General features: G+C 41.8%; 1 protein-coding gene across 5 annotated transcripts in view; it reads left to right on the top strand.

Moving 5' to 3' along the window:
• Window positions 1-20,789, top strand: part of myo16 (myosin XVI) — a 123,631-nt gene extending 102,842 nt beyond the window's left edge. For 4 of the 5 annotated variants that reach the window (XM_028591826.1, XM_028591824.1, XM_028591825.1 and 1 more), the window contains 4 exons: window positions 10-1,260; window positions 3,768-3,923; window positions 5,990-6,075; window positions 19,388-20,789. In XM_028591826.1, the coding sequence (XP_028447627.1) occupies window positions 10-1,260; window positions 3,768-3,923; window positions 5,990-6,075; window positions 19,388-19,552 (1,658 nt within the window). In that variant the 3' untranslated portion in view covers window positions 19,553-20,789. Of the gene's footprint in view, window positions 1-9; window positions 1,261-3,767; window positions 3,924-5,989; window positions 6,076-14,237; window positions 14,341-19,387 lie in introns of all 5 variants that reach the window. The other variant, XR_003693756.1, reaches the window with a different exon arrangement.
• Window positions 20,790-21,701: the final 912 nt, after the last annotated feature.

Here is a 21,701-nt window from a genome sequence, read left to right as displayed (position 1 = left end):
TTTCCTCAGCCTTGTCCAAGCCCCGTCCCCACAGTGATGACTACACAACCATGAGGAAGGTGCCACCCCCCAAACCTAAGCGCAGTCCCAACACTAAGCTCACAGGCTCGTATGAGGAGATCAATGCTGTAGCACCCTACATCCACCAGCTGCGTCCTGCTGATGTAAAGTTGGCCTTGCTGTCCCGTGCTGGGGGATTTGGAGGGTTTGGTGGTTTGATGCAGAAAGCAGCTTCTGTAGATGCCCCACAAGGGGTAGGCCTGAGCCTTTACCAGGGCCAAGACGAAGAGGACGTGTACATAGAGATGTTGGGCTCCCAGCCACGGGCTCGGAGCCTCCAGGAGCCTCCTGACAGCCCAGAGCTGGCTGACTCAGAGGCCGTCTATGAGGAGATGAAGTATTACCCTCATGAAGATGGTGCAATTCCTGCCTCTGTGGTTAGCAAGGCAGCCAAACTGGAGGCTCTCGGCTTGAGCCTGGTAGGATTAGGGGTATCTCCTCCTAAAAGCGGGGAGACGAAACAGATGGCAGCATTGGTGACAGCTTCCATGGACATCACTAACTCACAGAGCACGTCCAACAGCGGAGCTCCCAAAACTCAGCATGACAAAGATGGCAGCTGTGACATCCCTGCTCCTTTTCCCAACTTGCTGCCCCACCGTCCACCTCTCCTGGTGTTTCCCCCCTCCCCCGTCACCTGCTCTCCTGCTTCAGATGAGTCACCCCTCACCCCACTAGAGGTAAAGAAGTTGCCTGTGTTTGAGACTAACCTGAACTATGCTACTGGCCCAGACAGCCCCCTGTCCCCACAGTATGCCCGCCAGAGGGCTGACTCCTCCCCTAGCCTCACTGTCCTCATGCCAGAGAAGAAGTCCACACCTCCACTCACCCCTCCACCTCCTCCCACCAATGCCCCACCTCCTCCCTACAGACCTCCTTCACACTTCCCCTTCCCGCCTGAGGCTAACTTCCTGACTCTGACCCGCGCAGCATCTGTCACAGGGAGCTCAGACTCCCCCAAAATCTCATCCTCTCAAAGGGTAAGCGGGGAACCACTGGGGAAGCCACCTCCCTACTCCCCAGTAAAGATGTCTCGTCCTGAGCCTCGGAGAGCACACTCGTGTTCTTCATCTCCCCTGCTCTTCAACCCAGCCAATGGCAGACCCCTGACCAGCCCCCTGGATGAGCTCAACACTCTGTTCAGCTCTGGACGCAGCCTGCTGAGGAAGTCCACCTCTGGCCGCAAGATGAGAGATGGAGGTCTGTCAGTATTGCTCACACACATGTGCACACCCACGCTCACTCACAGTTCCACAAATCTAAACTACTAGCAGAGAGAAGATCACATAACAAACCGTTTTGAACACTACAACACCAGTTTTGAACACCACAACAATAGGATAACTATTTATCTAACTTATTTGTCATTGTTTTTAAATGCATCTACATTGATGGGTGAATGGTCCATTTGCTGTTGGGATAACTTGGCCCGGACTAGGCCAAACCTAGTTTGTGTGTGTGTATGTGTAGGGGGTGGGGAGTTAACCTTTGCTGTGTTGTAATTTTTCACACTATATCCCATTTAACCCACCTCATTGTGGATATTTGTGTGTGTGTGTGTGTGTGTGTGTGTGTGTGTGTGTGTGTGTGTGTGTGTGTGTGTGTGTGTGTGTGTGTGTGTGCCTGCACATTTGTGCAGGAGTGCATGTGTCCATTATGTGTTCTATCTACTGTGATGAGGTCATGATCAAAGTCTCAGCCTGCTCTGTGCCACATGATTTATTGGTTACTGGGTGATTACCTCCTGTACAGCTGAAGTAGTGTAGGGTTGTAGGTAAGTAATAACACACATGCTCTGTGTTTGAGTGGTAGGGAGGTGAGATGGACCAGCACCCAACATCCTTTCTCATTAATCCCCTTTTTCTAGATTTAGAAACTCCTCACATTGATTCAGGTGTTGTAGTCAGCCACCCTCGTTGGCCCATTTGAGACAGCCCATTTGTTACAGTCTCCAGTGCAGTGCCCTTTGGCTGCTGCAGCTGCCTTCTAACATGTTACCTAATGAGCTAGCTGGTGTAGCCCATTTAGCATCATCATGCACATAATAAGTATGATCTAGCTGTGTTTGTGTGTTGTTGTAGCTCAGTGGACTACATGCAGAGCACATACAGGCTCTATGACACTGATGCAGGTTGACCTTTGCAAAAAGAGGCCTAACATATTTGTCACACTTAGTCAATGAAAAGGGAGGGTCAAACCCACAAAGAAATTACTTTTTGTTACCCTTATGAAAGTGAATTTCCCATTGATACTGCGGCTAGAGAAAACGGGCATATGAGAAAAGATAGAAACTGTGTTGTCCCATTGTGTTTTTGTGAGTGTTTCCTCCAAGTGTATTAGTTGTAGCTGGGTTAATAATACATGAGCAGTAGAATGATGAGAATGGATATCAAATATTTAACAGCTCATTCATTTTCAACCGAAGGCAGTCTGACTGCCCAGCAACAGCAGAGAATATTCAAGTGACAGTATTAGCTGTTGGTCAATAATCAGTCATCTTGCTAAAGGCTCATATTATTGTGGATCTGCTGGGGACATAGTTATGTCATATGTCTATTAACGTAACAAGTTCAAGGGGCAGGAAGGTGAACTCCTTATAAGAGATGGTATGAGAGCAAGTGCACAGGCTGACGCATATGCCTCACGTGACTTATTGCGCTTGACTCTTCGTCAGCACCTGGAGCAGCGCAGGAAATCGCTGGCGTCATGGAAATGCGTGTGTGACAGGGGAACCTGGCACTGGGGTTCACAACCTTGCTGTTATTTTGAGTGGGCAAAGCAGGCGGTCCACTTAGATCAGGGCGCAGAGGGATGCCGAAGGGCTTAACAGGATGGCCTACTTCCGTTCTCTCTCAGCTGTTTAATGACTGAGTGTGATACCGGACGCTGTGGGAGTGGCCAGGGGTTACAGTTGCTATCCCAGACATCTCTGTGAAAAGCAGCTGCCTCTTCATCCTCCTCCTCCTCCCCTTCGTCATCCTCTGGGAATGAGAAAACCACAGGAATGCCAGGGGAAGATGGCAGGTGGTTTTGGCAGGCTTCAGGGAATCAATGTCATAAGACACCTCGTGCCTTAACAGCACCATACGGATTTCCCAAAATTGGATAAATGTCAAATTCTCCCTCATTATAGTCTTTATTGTACAAATCCAAATACTCACTGTGAATCTTCTCAAGCATGCAACTGTCACATGGACTGCCTCCCTCTACCTGGCCTTTTGTCCCTCAGAAATACACACCTGCCCCATGGGACCTACTGTAGAGTTTGCTAAGTCTATATTTAGGCATCTTGTGACCATGAGGCGACCAGGAGGTACACATTCTCAGTTTGGGACAGCAGCTGACAAATTCTCATTCACACTCCCATGCATATATGGAGCCACAGTCACTCATTCAGTGTGTGATAGCATGGGAGCCCTGAGGAGCAGGGGCAGAGGCAAGTCATGTGGAGTCACCTTCCTGCCAGACAGAGCAGATTTATACTTTTTAAAAGGCTTGATGGAAAAGGGGTGGGACCAAGTGGAGAGAATATACTAATATATATAATAAGTTAACACATTATTAGTTAAATATTACCAATTAAAACAGACTCCCTGCACTGTTTTAATTTGTGTTGTACTCCACAAATACTATGCATGATTTAATCTAAATATCTACTGTATATGCCATGAACTGACATGTACCGTGTTTTTCTATATTCCTTCCAGGATTCAATTCTAATATCAATCTGCCAGGAAGGGAAGAATGCGGCTCTGCCCCCACCTCACCATCTCTGCAGCTACAGGACAAGAACGCCAACAACCACACACATCCTCACTCCTCAAGCCCCGCCCCCGTAGAGAATGGCAACCAGATCTCCAATGGTAACAGTGTATTGCACATTTACACAGATTATTCAAAAGCACATTACTTATCATACAGATTGTCCAAGTGGATCAATGCCAAGGGTGAAACTAATTGTTCAATAAATAAACTCAAAAATCAAGTCCAGCAGGTTGAATACATTTTGAATGTATTTACAAATATATGTGTCATGTTGGTGTGTAGATGTGCATCTAGATGAGCAGAGCAACAAAATATCAGGCTCCATATAGGCCATGTGATTCTAAATAAGGAATATGCTACTGCTGTAATTAATGTCCTAAAAAGTCAGGTAGCCAGACTAAGCTGTTAAATTAATTATTTCCCTTTTGCCCATGTCACAACAAAGTCACATAATCACTTACTTCATCTTAGAGATAAAATGTTGAGATAAAAGCACTGCATGGGCACCGAAGAAGGGGAGAAGGAATATTACATGACATAATGAAGTGACCTGAGTTGGAGAGTGATCGCAGTATTCCATAAAGGGATATTTCACCATTGGAAAGACAAATATATCTTTAAATTGGGTCACTTATGTAGTAGAAATGTGAATGAAATATGGATGGAAGACACCAAATCCCAGAATGCACTTGCTTTGCTGCTTTAGAGTCCACTCCCAAGCCACACCTACCGTTTACAGACAGACAGACAGACAGACAGTGAGGCAGCATTCAACTCAACTCAAGTGTGTTTTATTGTCATTTCAACCATATACACGAAACAACGTTTCACCGTGGCTCAAGTGGTGTTACACATTTAAAATATATAAAAACAACATATGAAACAGGCTACATTTAGTGCACACACATTATATGCTTTAAAGTTCAGCTAACGCATACTAGCATTAGCGCTTGGTGGGCTGTAAACACCGAGTATAAACACAGCCGTACATTTGCGTGGAATGTAGAATGGTCGGCATTTAACACGTGCAGGTACACATGTACACATGTGCGGTAGTTTGAATGCACATAATTGTTGTAAAAGTTTGCTGATGAAAAGAGAGCCTGTTTAGCAAAGATTCAAGATGGCTGACACTTGGTTTTCTGCGAGCTTTGTGTAAAGACCAGTCCAACCCCCTATGGGCGGGTTGAAAACATGTGGAAGTAGCTCCTACTGTAGTCCATTGCCTCTGGGCAAAAAATCTTCCGATGACGCAAAAATCGTCGTTTTCCGTAATCTGAAGATTTTTCCCGACCCACAGTACAGAGATCTCTTGTCTCAGGGGGACATGAGGGAGGGAAACACGGTCATTCGAAAATACTACCGTGTTTCTACTGATACAAAGCTTAAAGGGGTGATAGAATGATTATATAGGGTATTTCACACTGTTCCTTAAGGTCTCCTAATATGGTATTTAACATTGGTTGGGCTGAAAATGGCCCAGATGCTATTTTTTTTGGCCCTTATGCATCCCTGTGTAATGGCTCTATTTGGAACAACAGCTTTTCTTCCAAATATGGTATGCTCATGAATATTTAGATGAGCTGCGTGCTGACTGGTTGAGGAAACACATACACAATACATTGGAGACGATATAGCAGGTCTCATATTTCAGACACACACACACTGCTGCCCTGCGCACAGCGCGCACACACAAACACAGACACCCACACACACACAATGACACACACACACACACCGCTGCACAGCGCACACACAAACACAGACACACTGTCTGTTACATGCCCAGACATGCCCAGGCGCAAGCCGCAGCGGCTAAAACAGCCGAGACAAAATAAAAAAGTTTCGACACTTTCATTATAACTAGTGTTGTTCTAACGTTACTCTTGCAACATAAAAAAACCTCCACCAAAGAATCACAACTCACCTTTTTAGCTAGTAAGCGCAGGGAGCGCACCCCTTTAATGCTAAATCGGAGAAGTATCCCTTTAAACGTTCAAAGAGTTTGACAACTACGGTGTCTTTTCATAACATTTCCTTTTGCATGAGACAAAGCTTTTTCAATCCCTGCTTGTGTTGAATGGTGTGGTGTCCTTCATTCTGTATCTGTCTGTGTGGGAGGACTTGCAGTCAGATGTTTGTGCTTTTGATATTGTGTGTTCAGGGTCGCTGGAGGATGAGAGTCACAGCAAGTCAAACTCCTCCAGCTCCACCTCTCTGCACAGACACATGGACAGCCATCATACTCAGGTAAACACACAAAGATTGGCACTTAACAGTACAAACGCACACTAACACGCAGACAATGACAACACCACTGTATCAGGCCCGTTTTTTGTTGTGGGTTTGTTTACATTTTGAATGGACAGGAAAGTGGCCTCCTTTGAACAAATGTATCATGACATGTGACTCTTTCTCTGGCTCTGTAGACAGGTGTATGGTTACAGGATTGAATTGAATGTCCTGCACGCTTGCACACAAGCTCACACACATGCAGGAACACACACACAGCCTCTGATATAACTCACACAGCCTCTGATATAAATCTGATGACCAAGTAGAAACCATCCAGAGTGAAAGAACATATTGAAAACTAAGACACACCACAAACTGATAAATGCATGTATTTTAGAAAGCCATAACATATAGCAGCTCACCAGCTTGATCACATTAAACAGCATACAAGACCTCCTCAGGGACAGCCAGTCACAGCATAGAGACACAAAGCTTTCATGTCTATTATCCTGTGCTTTACCTTTGTACTTTGTCTTTTATCAACAAAGGGAGAGGGGGTTGTAGCCGATTCTGTGGTCTGTCCTGGGACAAGTGGTCTCTGGCAGGGACCAGTGGTCACAACCACTAGGGGCGCTAGAGACACTGGTCGCGACCAGCTCCTCAGTGGTCTGCCCTGTGGTCTGTGAAGCGGCTTTAGTATTGACAAACCCTTTCCTGTCGTTTTGGCAGCACTGTTAGCTGGATAAATGTCAGAGATCACAATCTTTTTTCTATAAAATTCACTATATCAGATATATTATGATTATTATTGTTGTTATTATTATTGGTAATGGATCCGTGTGGTCAGGACCAGCTAGTCTCTGGCACGGACCAGTGGTCTCTGGCAGGGACCAGTGGTCACAACCACTAGGGGCGCTAGAGACACTGGTCGCAACCAGCTCCTCAGTGGTCTTCCCTGTGGTCCCTGTGGTCTGTGAAGCAGCTTTAGTATTGTCAAACCCTTCCTGTCGTTTTGGCAGCACTGTTAGCTGGATAAATGTCAGAGATCACAATCTTTTGTCTATAAAATACACTATATCATATATATTATGATTATTATTGTTATTATTATTGATAATGGAGATCCGTGTGGTCAGGACCAGCTGGTCTCTGGCACGGACCAGTGGACACAACCACTAGTGGCGCTAGAGACACTGGTTGCGACCAGTGGCACAGTGGTCATTACCAGCATCTTACTGGCACAAAGGGCACTAAAATTACTGGTCCTGACCACCTCCTCTGTGATCTGTTCTGTTCTTTGGACCAGTTGAGTGATCTGTGGAGTGTTTATTTTTAATACAACTTTTCACGTTTCTCAAAGTGTGAGCAGAGTTGCCTAATATGAGAAGCCATAATCGTTTGTCTATCCAATGCTATTGATCACTATTATTAATAAAAATCATAATAACAATGATAAAATTATTATGATTAGTAGTAGTTGAGTAGTACTATCGACTATGCAGGTCCGTGTCTTCCTGACTGGTTTAAACTTTACCAATGTGTTGCATTTTAAAAGCTTGTCACATTACCCTTTGTATCAAATCTAGAAACTAAAGTCAAATATATGTAGTGGAGGAAAAAATGTAGAGTTGACTGACAAAGCAACATCAAATGAAATACAAAAATGTAAAAGTTCAATTAAAAATTCAACTTAAGTAGCCTACAGTACAGTAACAAAAGTAACAGTCGAATCATCTTGATTGATCCAGCACCTGATCACCTGATCGTTCAAAGGATTTTTTCTGGATAAAATCTGGAAAACCCTCAAATCTCGCCAGGATGTCAATTGTGGACTGCATAATAGAAAACATTTAAGTTCATGACAACAAAGGAAAAAATAAACAAGGAAGAGGACAGATTATAAACATAAAATAATGGGTTGGAATTATATAGAACTTTTCTGGGCACTGAAAGTGCTTTAAAGAAACCATTATTCTCTCTTGCTCTCTCTCTTTATATATATATAAAGAGATGCTATTTTCTGATTGGCCAATGGGTCTTGATAGGGCTTCTTGTGGCTTTATAAGCTTCTTCTTCTTCTTCTTCTTCTTCTTCTTCTTCTTCTTCTTCATTTGGGGCTTATATTCAATGACATTTCAGTTAGGCTATAGTCAAAGACACAGAAGATGGCCCAAATCTAAATAGAGTCTGATCACGTAAGCATATCTCAACGAATAACAATAAAAACAATAAAAGTCAAAGATTACTTACACAGATCGTTGGAATGGGCCTGGGAATCCAAGGAATCCAAGCAAAGTATATCCTAGACCATATTTTCCCCCCTTTGTGGTTTTAGAATATGCATACGGTGTAATAATCATCTTTTTACGGCTGCTAAAATTGACAATACTTTCAAACAGTGGGACAGTATGGGCCTTTCAACATGTAAAGATTTTTTCCTAAATAACATCTTTCTCAGTTTCACTGACTTAGTCAGTAAATTCAACATCACTAAATCCAGTTTTTTCAGATATCTTCAGGTTCGTCATTTCATTTAAACACACATCTCATAATTTTCTCAATTGCCTGAACACTCTGACCTGGAGGATATAATGCAGACCCCTTTAACCTTTAGAGGCCAAATCTCTAACATATAATCCAATTATGTTCAGTTCAGTTCAGTTAAGTCACTTTATTATCCCAAATGGGAAACTTGATATGCAGTTAGAAGTGAAAGATAAAAAGAAACACATTCAAGCCACATACAAATAGAGGCAACAATACAAGACATGAGTACAAAAAAGATTTCCTGTGTAATACACACAACAGAATTTATCACCACTGGAACAATCTCTAAAAACAAAACAAGTACTACATTACATGTGCAAATTAAGCTGAGTTATTGCACATGGAACAAAGGAGTTTTTACCCCTACTGGTCTTAAACCGAGGTACTCTAAATCTGCAACCTGATGGGAGTATTACAAACTCTACAACTACTACTACAAAGAGTGAAGGGGTTGGTTTATAGATATAGGCCGGGCCTTGCGAAGAACTTGCTGGTCAAAGATAACCATCAAGGGGGACTGTGAAAACACCTTATCAGCCACCTTTACAATATGGCTTAGGTGGTTTTTGTCTCTGATATTAAGGTTACCGTACCAAGCAATCATGGCAAACATAAGAACTGATTCAATAAAAGATTTATAAAATAAGGACATAATTTTCCTATCTACATTAAGTGTTTAACTTCTAAGGAAGTACAAACGTTGCTGTCCCTTCTTACAGACTGCATCACTATTCACATCAAACTTCAGGTTTTTATAAATGACAGTTCCCAGATACTTGTACTGTTCAACAAACTCAATTTCAGTTCCCTTAATGAAAGTCTTAGATGGTGGGAGGAATACTTTCCTAAAATCAATGACCATATCCTTGTTTTTTGTGGAGTTTAATTGGAGAAAGGCCTCATCACACCATTGGACAAACTCATCCACAACTGGCCCATGCTCAGATTCATCTTTACGGAGCAGGCTAATGATGACCGTATCATCAGCAAACTTCAGAATGTGCCTGTTCTCATGCTGGCTTCTACAGTCATTGGTGTAAAGAATGTACAGCAACGGGGACAGGACACAGCCCTGAGGAGAGCCAATGGAAGAGGAGCGCTGTTCTGAAAGCCATTAACCCTAACCCTCTGAGATCTACATGTTAAAAAATCTGCAATCCAGCCGACAAAATTTACATCAAAATTAAAATAGGTATGCAGTTTCCAATCTAAAATATGTGGTTGAATAGTATTAAAAGCTGATGAAAAATCCATAAATAAAAGTCTGGCATGAGTGCCAGGACCGTCTAGGTGCTTAAACAGAAAGTTAGGCATCTTCTACCCCCATCCCTGCCCTATATGCAAACTGCATGGGGTCTAAAGCCTCCTCCACCATAGTTATCAGTTCCATTTTGACCAGCCTTTCAAATGACTTCATGACCAGTGAAGTCAATGCCACTGGTCTAAGGTCATTTAGCACCTTAGGGGTTCAGTTTTTAGCCACCGGAACAACATTGGACTCCTTCCATAACTTTGGGACCCTTCACTGCTCCAGAGATATCCTAAATATTTTACAGAACACATCACAAAGCTGTTCTGAACAGTGCTTTAGCAATCTTCCTGTAATAGAATCAGGCCCCATGCTCTTATTTGTCTTAACTCTCTGAAACTCTGCCCTAACATCATGGGCATCAAACATCTGGCTCGGCTTTGTGGAAGAGGAATACTCTTTGCATATTTCTCTAAGTTGCTCTGTGAAGTCATGAGTCTCAAATCTCACTTTACAGTACATCCATGGATCCTATCAAAGCAAAATGGGAAGAAGAGTTAGGGACAAATATATCAGATGCTATATGGGACAGAACTCTAAGCTGGGTGAATGCGACCTCTTCTTATGCACGTTTGAATTTGATTCAGTTTAAAGGTCTTTACCGTATGCACTACAGGTTAAACTGGCCAAAATATACTCTGACATGGATGACATCTGTGACAGATGTAGAATGGACAGAGCAGATTTACTTCACGTGTTTTGGTCATGTTCCAGGTTGAGAGAGTTCTGGGCTTCAATATTTGAGGTCTTAAATGAAGCCTTTGATTTAGATCTACAACCTAGCCCTACAATGGCCGTGTTTGGGGTAAAAGGGGGTGATATTGTAAGGTCCAATGGGAAGGAAAGTGTTGTTGCTTTTGTCACCTTAATAGCACGACGGAGAATACTACAAAAACATCTACACCACTTAAAGCCTCCACATGGCTTTCTGATATTATGATGTTTCTAAAAATAGAAAAAATCAAATACTTTCTTAGAGGATTAACCAGAACATTTTACAAAAACTGGGATCCTTTACTGGCTTACTTTGAAAGAATTACTACACGTCCCTCTTAATAACTGCTAAGATATGTGAAGCACACTGATTACACTATTTGCTATCATGAGTAATAGAAGAAAGGTGTTTTTATTATTTTTTATTTTTTGTTTCTTTAGCTTTCCTTTCCTCAAGGGTTTGTTGTGGGTGGGATGGGGTTAATTGAAAGAGGTCTTGTTATTGACATTGTAATGTTGCACTTTATCTTCTCTAAAGCAATAAAAATACTTGTAAAAAAAAAAAAAAGAATGAGCATACGGCATATGATCAATATGATCACACCTGGCATCAAAATTGGAAATGGCTTCTTATTGGCCAGGAACTGAATCACCAACAGTTTACTTCATTTCATTAGTTTAAAGGCAGTGGCCATGTAGCCATGGCATGATCAAAAAACCAATTGAAAATGAATCTTCAATTCTCAATGGAAGACACGGACCTGCATAGTCGATAGTACTACTCATACAACTACGACTAATCATAATAATTTAATCATTGTTATTATGATTTTTATTAATAATAGTGATCAATAGCATTGGATAGACAAATGATTATGGCTTCTCACATTAGGCGACTCTGCTCACACTTTGAGAAACGTTAAAAGTTGTATTAAAAATAAACACTCCACAGATCACTCAACTGGTCCAAAGAACAGAACAGATCACAGAGGAGGTGGTCAGGACCAGTAATTTTAGTGCCCTTTGTGCCAGTAAGATGCTGGTAATGACCACTGTGCCACTGGTCGCAACCAGTGTCTCTAGCGCCACTAGTGGTTGTGTCCACTGGTCCGTGCCAGAGACCAGCTGGTCCTGACCACACGGATCTCCATTATCAATAATAATAACAATAATAATCATAATATATATGATATAGTGAATTTTATAGAAAAAAAGATTATGATCTCTGACATTTATCCAGCTAACAGTGCTGCCAAAACGACAGGAAGGGTTTGACAATACTAAAGCTGCTTCACAGACCACAGGGACCACAGGGAAGACCACTGAGGAGCTGGTCGCGACCAGTGTCTCTAGCGCCCCTAGTGGTTGTGACCACTGGTCCCTGCCAGAGACCACTGGTCCCAGGACAGACCACAGAATCAGCTACAACCCCTGCTGAACAAAGGCCATATTCTCTTTTGATTCTTTTGTCTTACTAGTCAATCATTCAACTAAAAAGATCCATCCTTGCCTTGTGATTTATAGAAAGACTTACCACAATATTATAACAACTATCTGAGAACACTCTTTATCCTTTTTGTCTTGCCACTAAGTCATATACCCACTCTGAAGAAATAGCTTGGTTCGCAAATGATGTATTGGACTTATAGCTCCTTATAACTTTCACTTTAGATTATTTCTTCCCATTAAAGTTTAACTGTTACCACCTGAAAAGTATTTACTGGCAGAGAAAAGACAAGATCTGGTTACAAATAATACACTCACTACTCCTGAACGGCTAATGTACACAGGATCTGACTGCTTCACTACCCAGCTCCGTTACAACTGGCAAAGACGATCATTCACTATTCTAGCCTGTGTGTGTGTGTGTGTGTGTGTGTGTGTGTGTGTGTGTGTGTGTGTGTGTGTGTGTGTGTGTGTGTGTGTGTGTGTGTGCGCGTGTGTGTCCACTGGCCCTGTCTCTTTGGACCACTCCACTATCTTTATACTGGATGTGTTTGTATGTATGTATGCAGCTCATAAATACTATATACAGAATTAATAACCAATCTGCTGAGCTGCAGATAAAATCATTATTTTAATATCACGACATCGTCCGACAAAATAAACAAAAACGCAGGTTAATCAAAAGCAACTGTGCTGTGAGATATGGCTATATTGACATTTAAAATGCATGGTCTTTACAAGGTTTTCATATTCATGTACATGTATGCAAAACATAAAAAATGTGGGCAAAACAATTTCAAACTATGTTAAAAATGTGGCTGCTGAGCGTGGCTGCTGAGCGTGGCTGCTGAGCGCTGCTGGAACGCGTCAAATCCGAAATCTGTTTACATTCGGCAAACAAACACATACTCAAGCACACACGCATGCACACATATTTTCTCTCTCCTGTTACTAAGATCATGTCCACAGGCTGAGCAGTGAACCCACAAACTCTAACAGGAAATTAGATTTATTTAAGACACTGGCTGTCATAACAATAGTCAATTTACAGATGTTTCCATTGTAGCCAGATGTTGCCATTCTATAGCCTAGAAGTCTAGACGCACCCTAGTGGCAGCAAATTTATTTTGCAGCCAGGCGGGTCTAGGCACTCTCCGTTGGCTTGCGAGCTGGAAAAACCAAACTCTGGTCAGGCCAATCACATCGCGTATAGAGTCGGTGGGCGGGCTTATTGCTCCTGCTGCTGGGAACAGCGGTCTTCTGGAAGACTTGGGAGTTTAATACATAACATAAGTTTAATCTATCAACTAGCTTAGCTACCTTCTTTGTTGCTCTGCCTGGTTGTAGCGCTATTGCGTGCAGAGGGAATTTGAAAGACAACCGTTTTCCCACCTCTCGGATTAAGCCCTGTCAATGGTGAGTTCCCAGACCTAACATCTTGATGTGGGTCTGGCTTGTCAGGCTAGCCATTCTAGCCTTTACTGCGCAGTTGTTCCACCACTGCTTTGGTTTCATTTGGAAGTCAACATAATGCAGGTTACATATGAGGTAAAAAGGTCTTTCATAATGGCGTCCACACTGTAAATGCTCTCCTCAATATTCTATGTCATTGCGTCGTGTATTCCAGGATGCAGCTGTTTCGTCCCGGTCTACACTCATAAGAAGGATTCGCCACATGGAAACTGATTCAGATTCATCGCAAACTGCATCAGTCAGTGATTAAGTGTCACTGTCAGTGGTGCATGAAGCACAACAATGAACAAAGCACATAGTGTCCCACTTTCAGGGAAGCAAAGGACTCATCATTCATAAGACACTGCCACTAGAGATGTGAAGGCACACACTGTACCCACTTCACAATCCTCAGGTTGACTAAACATTCGGGATGAACTCACCTGCTTATGGTTGCCTTCAAGAAAGTCTGAAGCCCATTCCTGCTGCTAATATAATAGTCTAGTTTTCCAAAGTTTTTGTTAGAATATGTGAACTATTGGGCTGTATGGAAAATACATACTCTCTCTCTCTCTCTCTCTCTCTCTCTCTCTCTCTCTCTCTCTCTCTCTCTCTCTCTCTCTCTCTCTCTCTATCTATCTATCTCTCTCTTTCTTTCGATTCTAATGAGCTTGGCTGTGTTACCCTCACTCCCTCCTTTATCTTCCAGAGGGGTCATCTCAACTTTTCTCCCTTCGGTGCGGGGGCCGCCCTCTAAAACAGTGAGGGGGGGCAGGGGTGGTCACTGGAAGCCCTGCTCATGTAGGGATGTGGTGAGTGTATGTCATTCCTCGCTGCTCTCCACCCTTAATAGCAGTGTTTTTCATAGACCCAGTGTGGGATCATGACAGTAATGAAGAAAAAAAGCCTCAGAAGTCTTGTCTGAGTTTAAAGTAATACTCCACCCAAAGTCTATTTTTGGAGTCCACTTACCGTCCTGTGGAGTGGCTTTAAATAAATTTTAGTTTGCTCCTTCATGGAGAATGGAGGCTGCAGTTATCTTGAATTCATGCAGTTACAATGGATTCCAATAATAATCAGTATCTAAGGCAGGAACATAATAACAATGTTTTGATCAAAATTCCTGGTCGTTTTGATTCAAATCCCCTGAATGTGTGGGCCCTTGGAAGAAGAGTCTTGAAAACCACTGCTTTACCAGGACATCATTTAGCTTTACCTGCTCCCCTGTTTACTGTGGTATTTTTCCTTTAAACACTGGTCTGGAATCAGATTAGCTATTTGCCCTTTCTTCTGACTGTGGTGAAAAGTCTGATACTAGAATCAGTGATGCTGTTGCTGCTGCTGCTGCTGCTTCCCCCCCCACCCTTCCCCATTTCTGAAAAGAAACTGCAGCTCTCTGCATCTGTATACCTGCTCATCATCACTGCCAAAAGATATTCTAATCACACTATAATCTTTCTTTCTCTTTAAGGCTACCAGCTTTGTTTGTTGTTCAGTGAAATTATTTTTTCTAATTCTAAATTCAGTGTACGTCAATGTGTACATCAGTTTATACCTATGCAGTGATGCATTGGGTTCTTGTGAGAGGATCAGCATATCCATTTAACTGAATAATTCTTTGACTTATTATTATATTGGCGCTGATATCAAATTAGACCATATGATAATGATTCATCTGGTAATTACAAGTACTTAGGTGTGTTTTCATGTATTTAAAATGTAATCTACTATATCGCTGACAATAACTTCAATTTAAATAGACAAGGTTAATACGTCCTTTAGTGTGGATTACTATAAACTTCTGGTAGGATACGATACATTTTTTTATAAGACATTTTTTCACTTGATTTAGCATCTTTGAAAATGTTCTGCCAAGATTTTCTGCATTTGAGCTGAAAACTGGTTTTGTTCAAAAGTTTATAGGATATTGATGACGATTTCAATATGCATTCTAAAGACAAGGTGATCTGTGTTGATCAGTGTTAAGTAAATGCCTCTTGTAGTGGACAGTAGGCATCCTTGTTCCTTTGACACTGTCCTTGGATTAGCATATGCAAATGCACATGCAAATGAGCATGCATACCAACTCTGATACGGATTATACTGCTAATGGCACTCAAACTTAAATCTGTTCAACAAGGAAGAGCTGCAGTTTTTGTGGTTGCTTATTCATCTGCTGGGATTTTAAGTTGCTAAATCCATTACACAACCCCGTCCTTATACCTTTTCTTTTTTAGATTATTTGTTGTCACTGGTGTTGCAGCTAACTAAGAATAACCCTGAGAAGTCACTCCAGATCTTCATCCTCATGTGTCTGATATTATCTCTGTGCAAAAAGTGGTGTGTCAAAGTGCGGCTACTCACTGTTACCATTGAAACGTGGAAAGGGAGACACATTTATCTTGGTTCCTTACTTCACTAATCTGGTGTATTGTCTGGAACAGGTTCATTACCATGTGTTCATTCAAGAGATGGGAACAACTCTGTGACCCAGAATACCTCTCAATTAGCTGCATTCCAGACTGTGTTTATGTAGGATTAGCAGATCTAATGGGATACATGAAAAGGAAAGGATGAAGGAAGAAGAGGAGGACGAGTAGCTCAGTTAGGAATGAATGGACTGGGTTGTTTTGGTTCCTGTAGTTAGTAGTCAATAGCAGTCCAGACAAATCATATATAGAATAAGCGGACTGTCTGTTTTGCCAACTAAATTATTGGATGGTACAGAGATTCATATTCTTTGTATATCCCTTCAGACACAATCTAGGCCGAAGTAATGATGTTTAAAGTGGGAGAAGTGCTGCACCACATGTTTGCTATTCAGATTAACAACGGTGTCTCTGCATGTATCCCCCATGTTTGGCAGTGTTAAAAGGTATGTTTGAATAAAGGTTTCATGCTAGTTTCTCTGAAATCCCCACGTCATCAAACCCATCCAGTGAAATTTCCAGGAAAGAGCTTGCACGTAGGTCATCAATAATCATCAACATCTCTCCCTCTAATCATTCCCGCTCTTTTGCCACCCATTGCTTTCTCTCCTACCATCAACCAGTCTGGGTAAAATGGTTCTAGAGATACACACTATTAAGTGACCTCTCTGTTTTAGCTTCTTTGAAAGCTTCTTTTTTCCTTGTTAGTGTTGTAATGATTGAAGCTATAGCACCTAGTTTATTAGAGGGACCAATATATTTTTAATTATGTATGTAATGTACACACAGCATTGAATGGGCTCAATCAGAAAACATACAGGAAAGTATAGGTGTTTGGCAGTAGATTGTGTGTTTTCTGAGGAGGAGCTCAGAGGTTATTGTCACACTCTGTGGCCTCGACATCCAGTCTGTGAGTGACAGTTTGGAGTGACTACTATTCTTTCTACATTACCATATTATTACCATAACATTACCAAGCCATTAACATGTTGGTTTGGATATCGGCTCCCTCCCCCATATTTCAGATGTATGAGAATGTTTTAATGGAGGAATGGAGTGCGGGTGTTTTATTTTGGCTATGAAATTTACAGCAATTTTGTATTATTTTGTAACACTCATATCAGTTTTTATAAGATCGTTAAAGGGAATACATGTAAGTGGGTAATTTGACAGAAAACAGCCCTGCGTTAAAAAAGGTGCTGTATTGGTGGAGTCATGTTGTTTCAAGTACCAGTGAGACAACAAAATAAAATCCAGCAAATCCAGTCTGAGTAAGGGATTCATGAATTAAAATTAATTAAAGAAAAGAATCATTAAAACACATACACTGCAGATAATCTACCATGAGTGTACAAATATTTTATTGGCCATTGCAGCACGGAAAAAGTTGAGCCTGTTTTAACTTTTTTGCCGGAAGAAATTGCATTGGCAAGTCCCCTGCATTTTTTCATGTAGCACGGTTGAGCACTCTGAGCATGGCCTATTCTATCAACTCAAACTTTCTACAGAAGTCATCAATTAAAATATTCTTTTGAGGTCCATAAAGACATGGTTCTCCGATGGTGTGGAGGAACTTGACTGGCCAAACGAAAGCTCTTGTGGCTGAGAGCAAATTCCTGCAACCATGTTCCAAAAAGTTGTTATTAGCAGCATATTATTGCCCGTGGTTTTGGAATGAGATGTTCACAGTCACACATACAGTAAGTGCGATGTTTGAGTGTCCACATAGTTGCCATTGGACAGAGTTTTTAAGCATGAGGTAAATGGAATTTCTAAATGCAGCAATACCATTGCCACTTTGAAGATGAGTATTAAATGATTTATATTTTACAGGCATCAAGGCCACTGTGTGTCCACGTACATACGTCATGCATTGTAGAAGGACATGGGGTTTTTACTTGTCTACTGTTCCAGTAGCTGGTGTTCCTGGCTTGCGCCAGTGCAGAGAATAGCCTGTCAGGGAGGTGTAAATTATGGATTAGGTTGCTGAGTATTGTGCTTGTGAAGGCAATCAATGTTTATGTGTGTTTGAGTGCATGTGCACATGGACATTCACAGGTGTGTGGTTCTCCAGGTATATGATGCTGGCTATGTGTGTATGTCAAAGTATGTAATGTGTACAATTAGCGTTTATTTGTGTACTTTCTGTATGTGTGCCTGTGGCAATGTCTTTGCGGAATGCGTCACTAAATGTTCTGTATGCTTTGCAATATGCAGAGAAAATGTTGCATTTCATGTACAGCTAACTTGATTTAGCTCACAGCTCCAACTCCAGTAGAGATGAATAGTGGAGGAAGGGGTAGAGGCCTAGAGGGAGCGACTGTTGCAGGAAACGAATTATGTAGGAAACTGCAATTACAGCATCAAATCTCATTTCCATCAGTTTTACGAGAATGTTAAAAGATAGGACTGGCAATTTATTTTCTAGATTTTTCTTATTGTCAATAAATCCCATGAAAAGACTAAAATCAACAATGAATTGATACTACTAACGCGTGTCTATACAATACAATACAGCTTATTCCTCTGTCATAGAGCTCCAAACACATCAATGAACCATACTATTGCACTGACAGGTTACTTTATTATGATCAACATGTCACTGTAGTTTATTTTAACTTAATCCAACATCAACATCCTGTTGCTGTAAATACTCACTAATACAGTGAATGTGTATTAATCGACGGCTAAAAATAGTCCCCAACAAATATACTATTTACTCCTGTTTGAGTAACATTAATTGATAACTTCAGTGCCATCTGTTTTAGGAAATTACTTAGCCTTTAAAACAAATTAATGGATGAATGGCAGTGTAGGGACGTCAGAAAGCACTGTGAGACAGAACAACACATTTTTGCTTTTGCTGTTTGCATGGGATTTGTTGACAATAAGGAACATATACAGTATAGTCATGCCAGCCTCATCCATGCGATCCTATCTATGAGCATGAGGACACTGTTTTTGCACTTTAACAGCGCATCAACTGCCACCATTACAACCTCCGGTTCCTAATATAGTATTGATCATTACAGTTCGGTCCTGTTACTGGTCTCACTGACTGAGGCAGACTGGAATTCCTGTCTGATTGCTTTACCTGTGTATTATCCACAGAGCTGTGGAGAGGTCTGACAATGTGAGACTACCTCTGTCCTATTTTTTCTTGCTCTGTAGGTAGTAATCTCTATTGGAGACATGTTGATATTATAAATCTCTTGCGTCGGTTTTAGGATGCTTTGCAATGGCATTTTCTGTATGTAAAACCAATGCTTGTCATTCACACTCCCCTCTCCCTGCCGCCTCCAATCACAGCCTGGTCATTTCATGTCATTTACTTGTCAATCCATTCAGGAGAAGTAATTACTTAGTGTGTTATTTGAATGTAAACATGCTCTGTTCTTTCCTTGCCTCTTCTCTTTTCCTTCATCTACAGGTGTTCCAGCGGTTACGTCTGTCCAACGGGGATCAGAGTGCCGCCCTTGGGGAGCTTCTGCGAGGGCGGCGTGTGCAGCGGCGGGGTACCTGGAAGCACCGTCCACCTCAGTCCCCACCCCTGCCTCCCACACTGCTCTGGACCAACAGGAAGGCCTCTCCATGACAGAGGTTGTGTGATGCAGACACATGTATTGGTTGTGAAGTTCCTCCCACATCCTTCTCTTCAGCCACATTCGCGCATTTTTTTTCAAAGTGGACCAAGTAACCTCAATGCCCAGGGGCTAGGTGAAAGCTCCAAGCTCCAAAGCGTGAGCCTTGTCCCTGGGCTGAAGGTCCTGCCTCTGCGCCTTTGACCTCGACTGTGGAGGATTCCCCAACCTATATGATAAAAACCATAGAGGTCCATGGGGAGCTGTTTTTTGTGATCAACGAATTTATTAACAAAAACAGACGGTCATTATTTATTTTTAGTTCTTCGGAGACAGAATAAATGACATCCATCAATGAGAGGCTGAATTAGAGAGCAGACGATTTTAAATGGCCCTTTTAGTCTGTCTGTTTCAAGTTGTTCTGTTGCGCACAAAGGAGCACCACCCCAAAACATGGTGCTGATTATACTTGACGTGCTGTCCTGTGATGTTACCATGAATGCTTGTGTGTGCGTCCCCCAAATCGCAAACCTCTCTGAAGTTTACAACGACGCCTTCGTACACCTGCAGTTTTTAGAATCGGTGTACTGGTTTAAACATGGAACCTTTTCAGGTACAGCTCTCGCTTAGTCTGTCACGTTTAGGCTCTAAGTGCTACTGTGGCCCTGGCAACGAGCAACCAGGGGTCAGGGTAACCTCAGTAATATCCCAAGGTGCACTTCTCTTCCCCATTGTTTCCACCAGCCTTCGAGGAACAAAAACCTCTGGCCAAAATGCAAACTACTGCACTACCTTTACTAGGAAAAGGCTATCTAACAAACAAAAAGAACTGCTTTGTTTTAAGGTATAAAGGTGAAGCTAAAATGACATAGCTTTAGCTGACAGGTATATAGTTCATGTTGTGAACATGGAACTCTGTGCCAAAGTGACAACTTGTGAAAGGTCCGTCTAAACTTACAAGTATAGTTATGAAAACAGATGTATACAGTAGTCTCCTTATATTCATATTCACAGACTGACATAAATGACCAAATCATAGCTTTTACTGCGGTTCAGTGGGGATTCACTCGACCGTTTCTAAATAGATTGGAAGAACATGGCAAAAGGCAGAGAAAAAATACAGTCTACACTTGAAATGTAGCGACTTAACTCTCATTGAGTCTCATCAGCATCTGAACAGTCAGTCCCTCCAGAAAAATGCGATTATGCGATCGTATAATTCAATGCATAATCAGCCAAAGTCCGCATATTTATGTGGGGGCCCCATTTTTTCAAATACGCCGCACTTTCGCCGCATAAATTGCCGATTTCCGCGCATAATCCCCGCATTTTGGTTGCAAAAAAGTCACATATATCTTAGCAGAAAGTTGAAAAATGTTGCGGTTACTTCACACAAGAGCAGCCGTTTCCCCCTGTTGCCATGGGAACGTTATGAAGTGATGTAATTACGCGACGTGAACATCATCGAAAAACTTTTTTTTCTCTTTTTCATCAAACTGCAGGTTTTGCAAGTTCCTGCAATTCCATCGCATAAAATTGCATAAATATCCCGCATATTCCATCGCATTTTTTAAGAAAACATGCTGCATAATCAAGATTTTTGCCCGCAACAATCACAAAAAAACTCCGCATTTTTCTGGAAGGACTGAACAGTGAACATGTGTTCAGTGTTGTTCAGGAGACTGTGCAGAGCTCAGGAACTCGCGCACAGTTGAACTCTATTATTGTACAGATTGCTCCACCATAGGTGTGACGCCCATCACCTTCCCCATCCTTCCTTCATCTTCTTTCCCGTTTGACCTTACCAAACAGACCCCTTTCCCCCACTTGGTCTTTGACACTGACCCCACTTTCCTAATGGATCAAACCAGCTCTACGGGTGTTTCCATAGTAACCGCTTTGTAAATAGTGACCAGTGTTGTACGTTCTAGCTTTTACTATAGCAGGAAAGCACAGAGATTGAATTGAAAGACGAGGAAGAGATGAGATAATACTGTCTATGACGGTGAAACTGAGATTTAAGAATGTCTTGGGTTAGATGCAATGACTGAGGTAAAGAGAAGAGGTTTATTTTAAAATGTGAATATCTTTTTTTTTTCAAGAATGATTGTCTATGGCTATGAAATTATTTATACTCTATTTAATATTATTTGTTTTTTTCCC

Source organism: Perca flavescens, chromosome 11 (genome assembly GCF_004354835.1).
Source record: "Perca flavescens isolate YP-PL-M2 chromosome 11, PFLA_1.0, whole genome shotgun sequence".
NCBI classification, from domain to species: domain Eukaryota; kingdom Metazoa; phylum Chordata; class Actinopteri; order Perciformes; family Percidae; genus Perca; species Perca flavescens.
The sequence above is the reverse complement of the archived record's forward strand: the minus strand, read 5'-3'. Positions and strand labels throughout refer to the sequence as shown.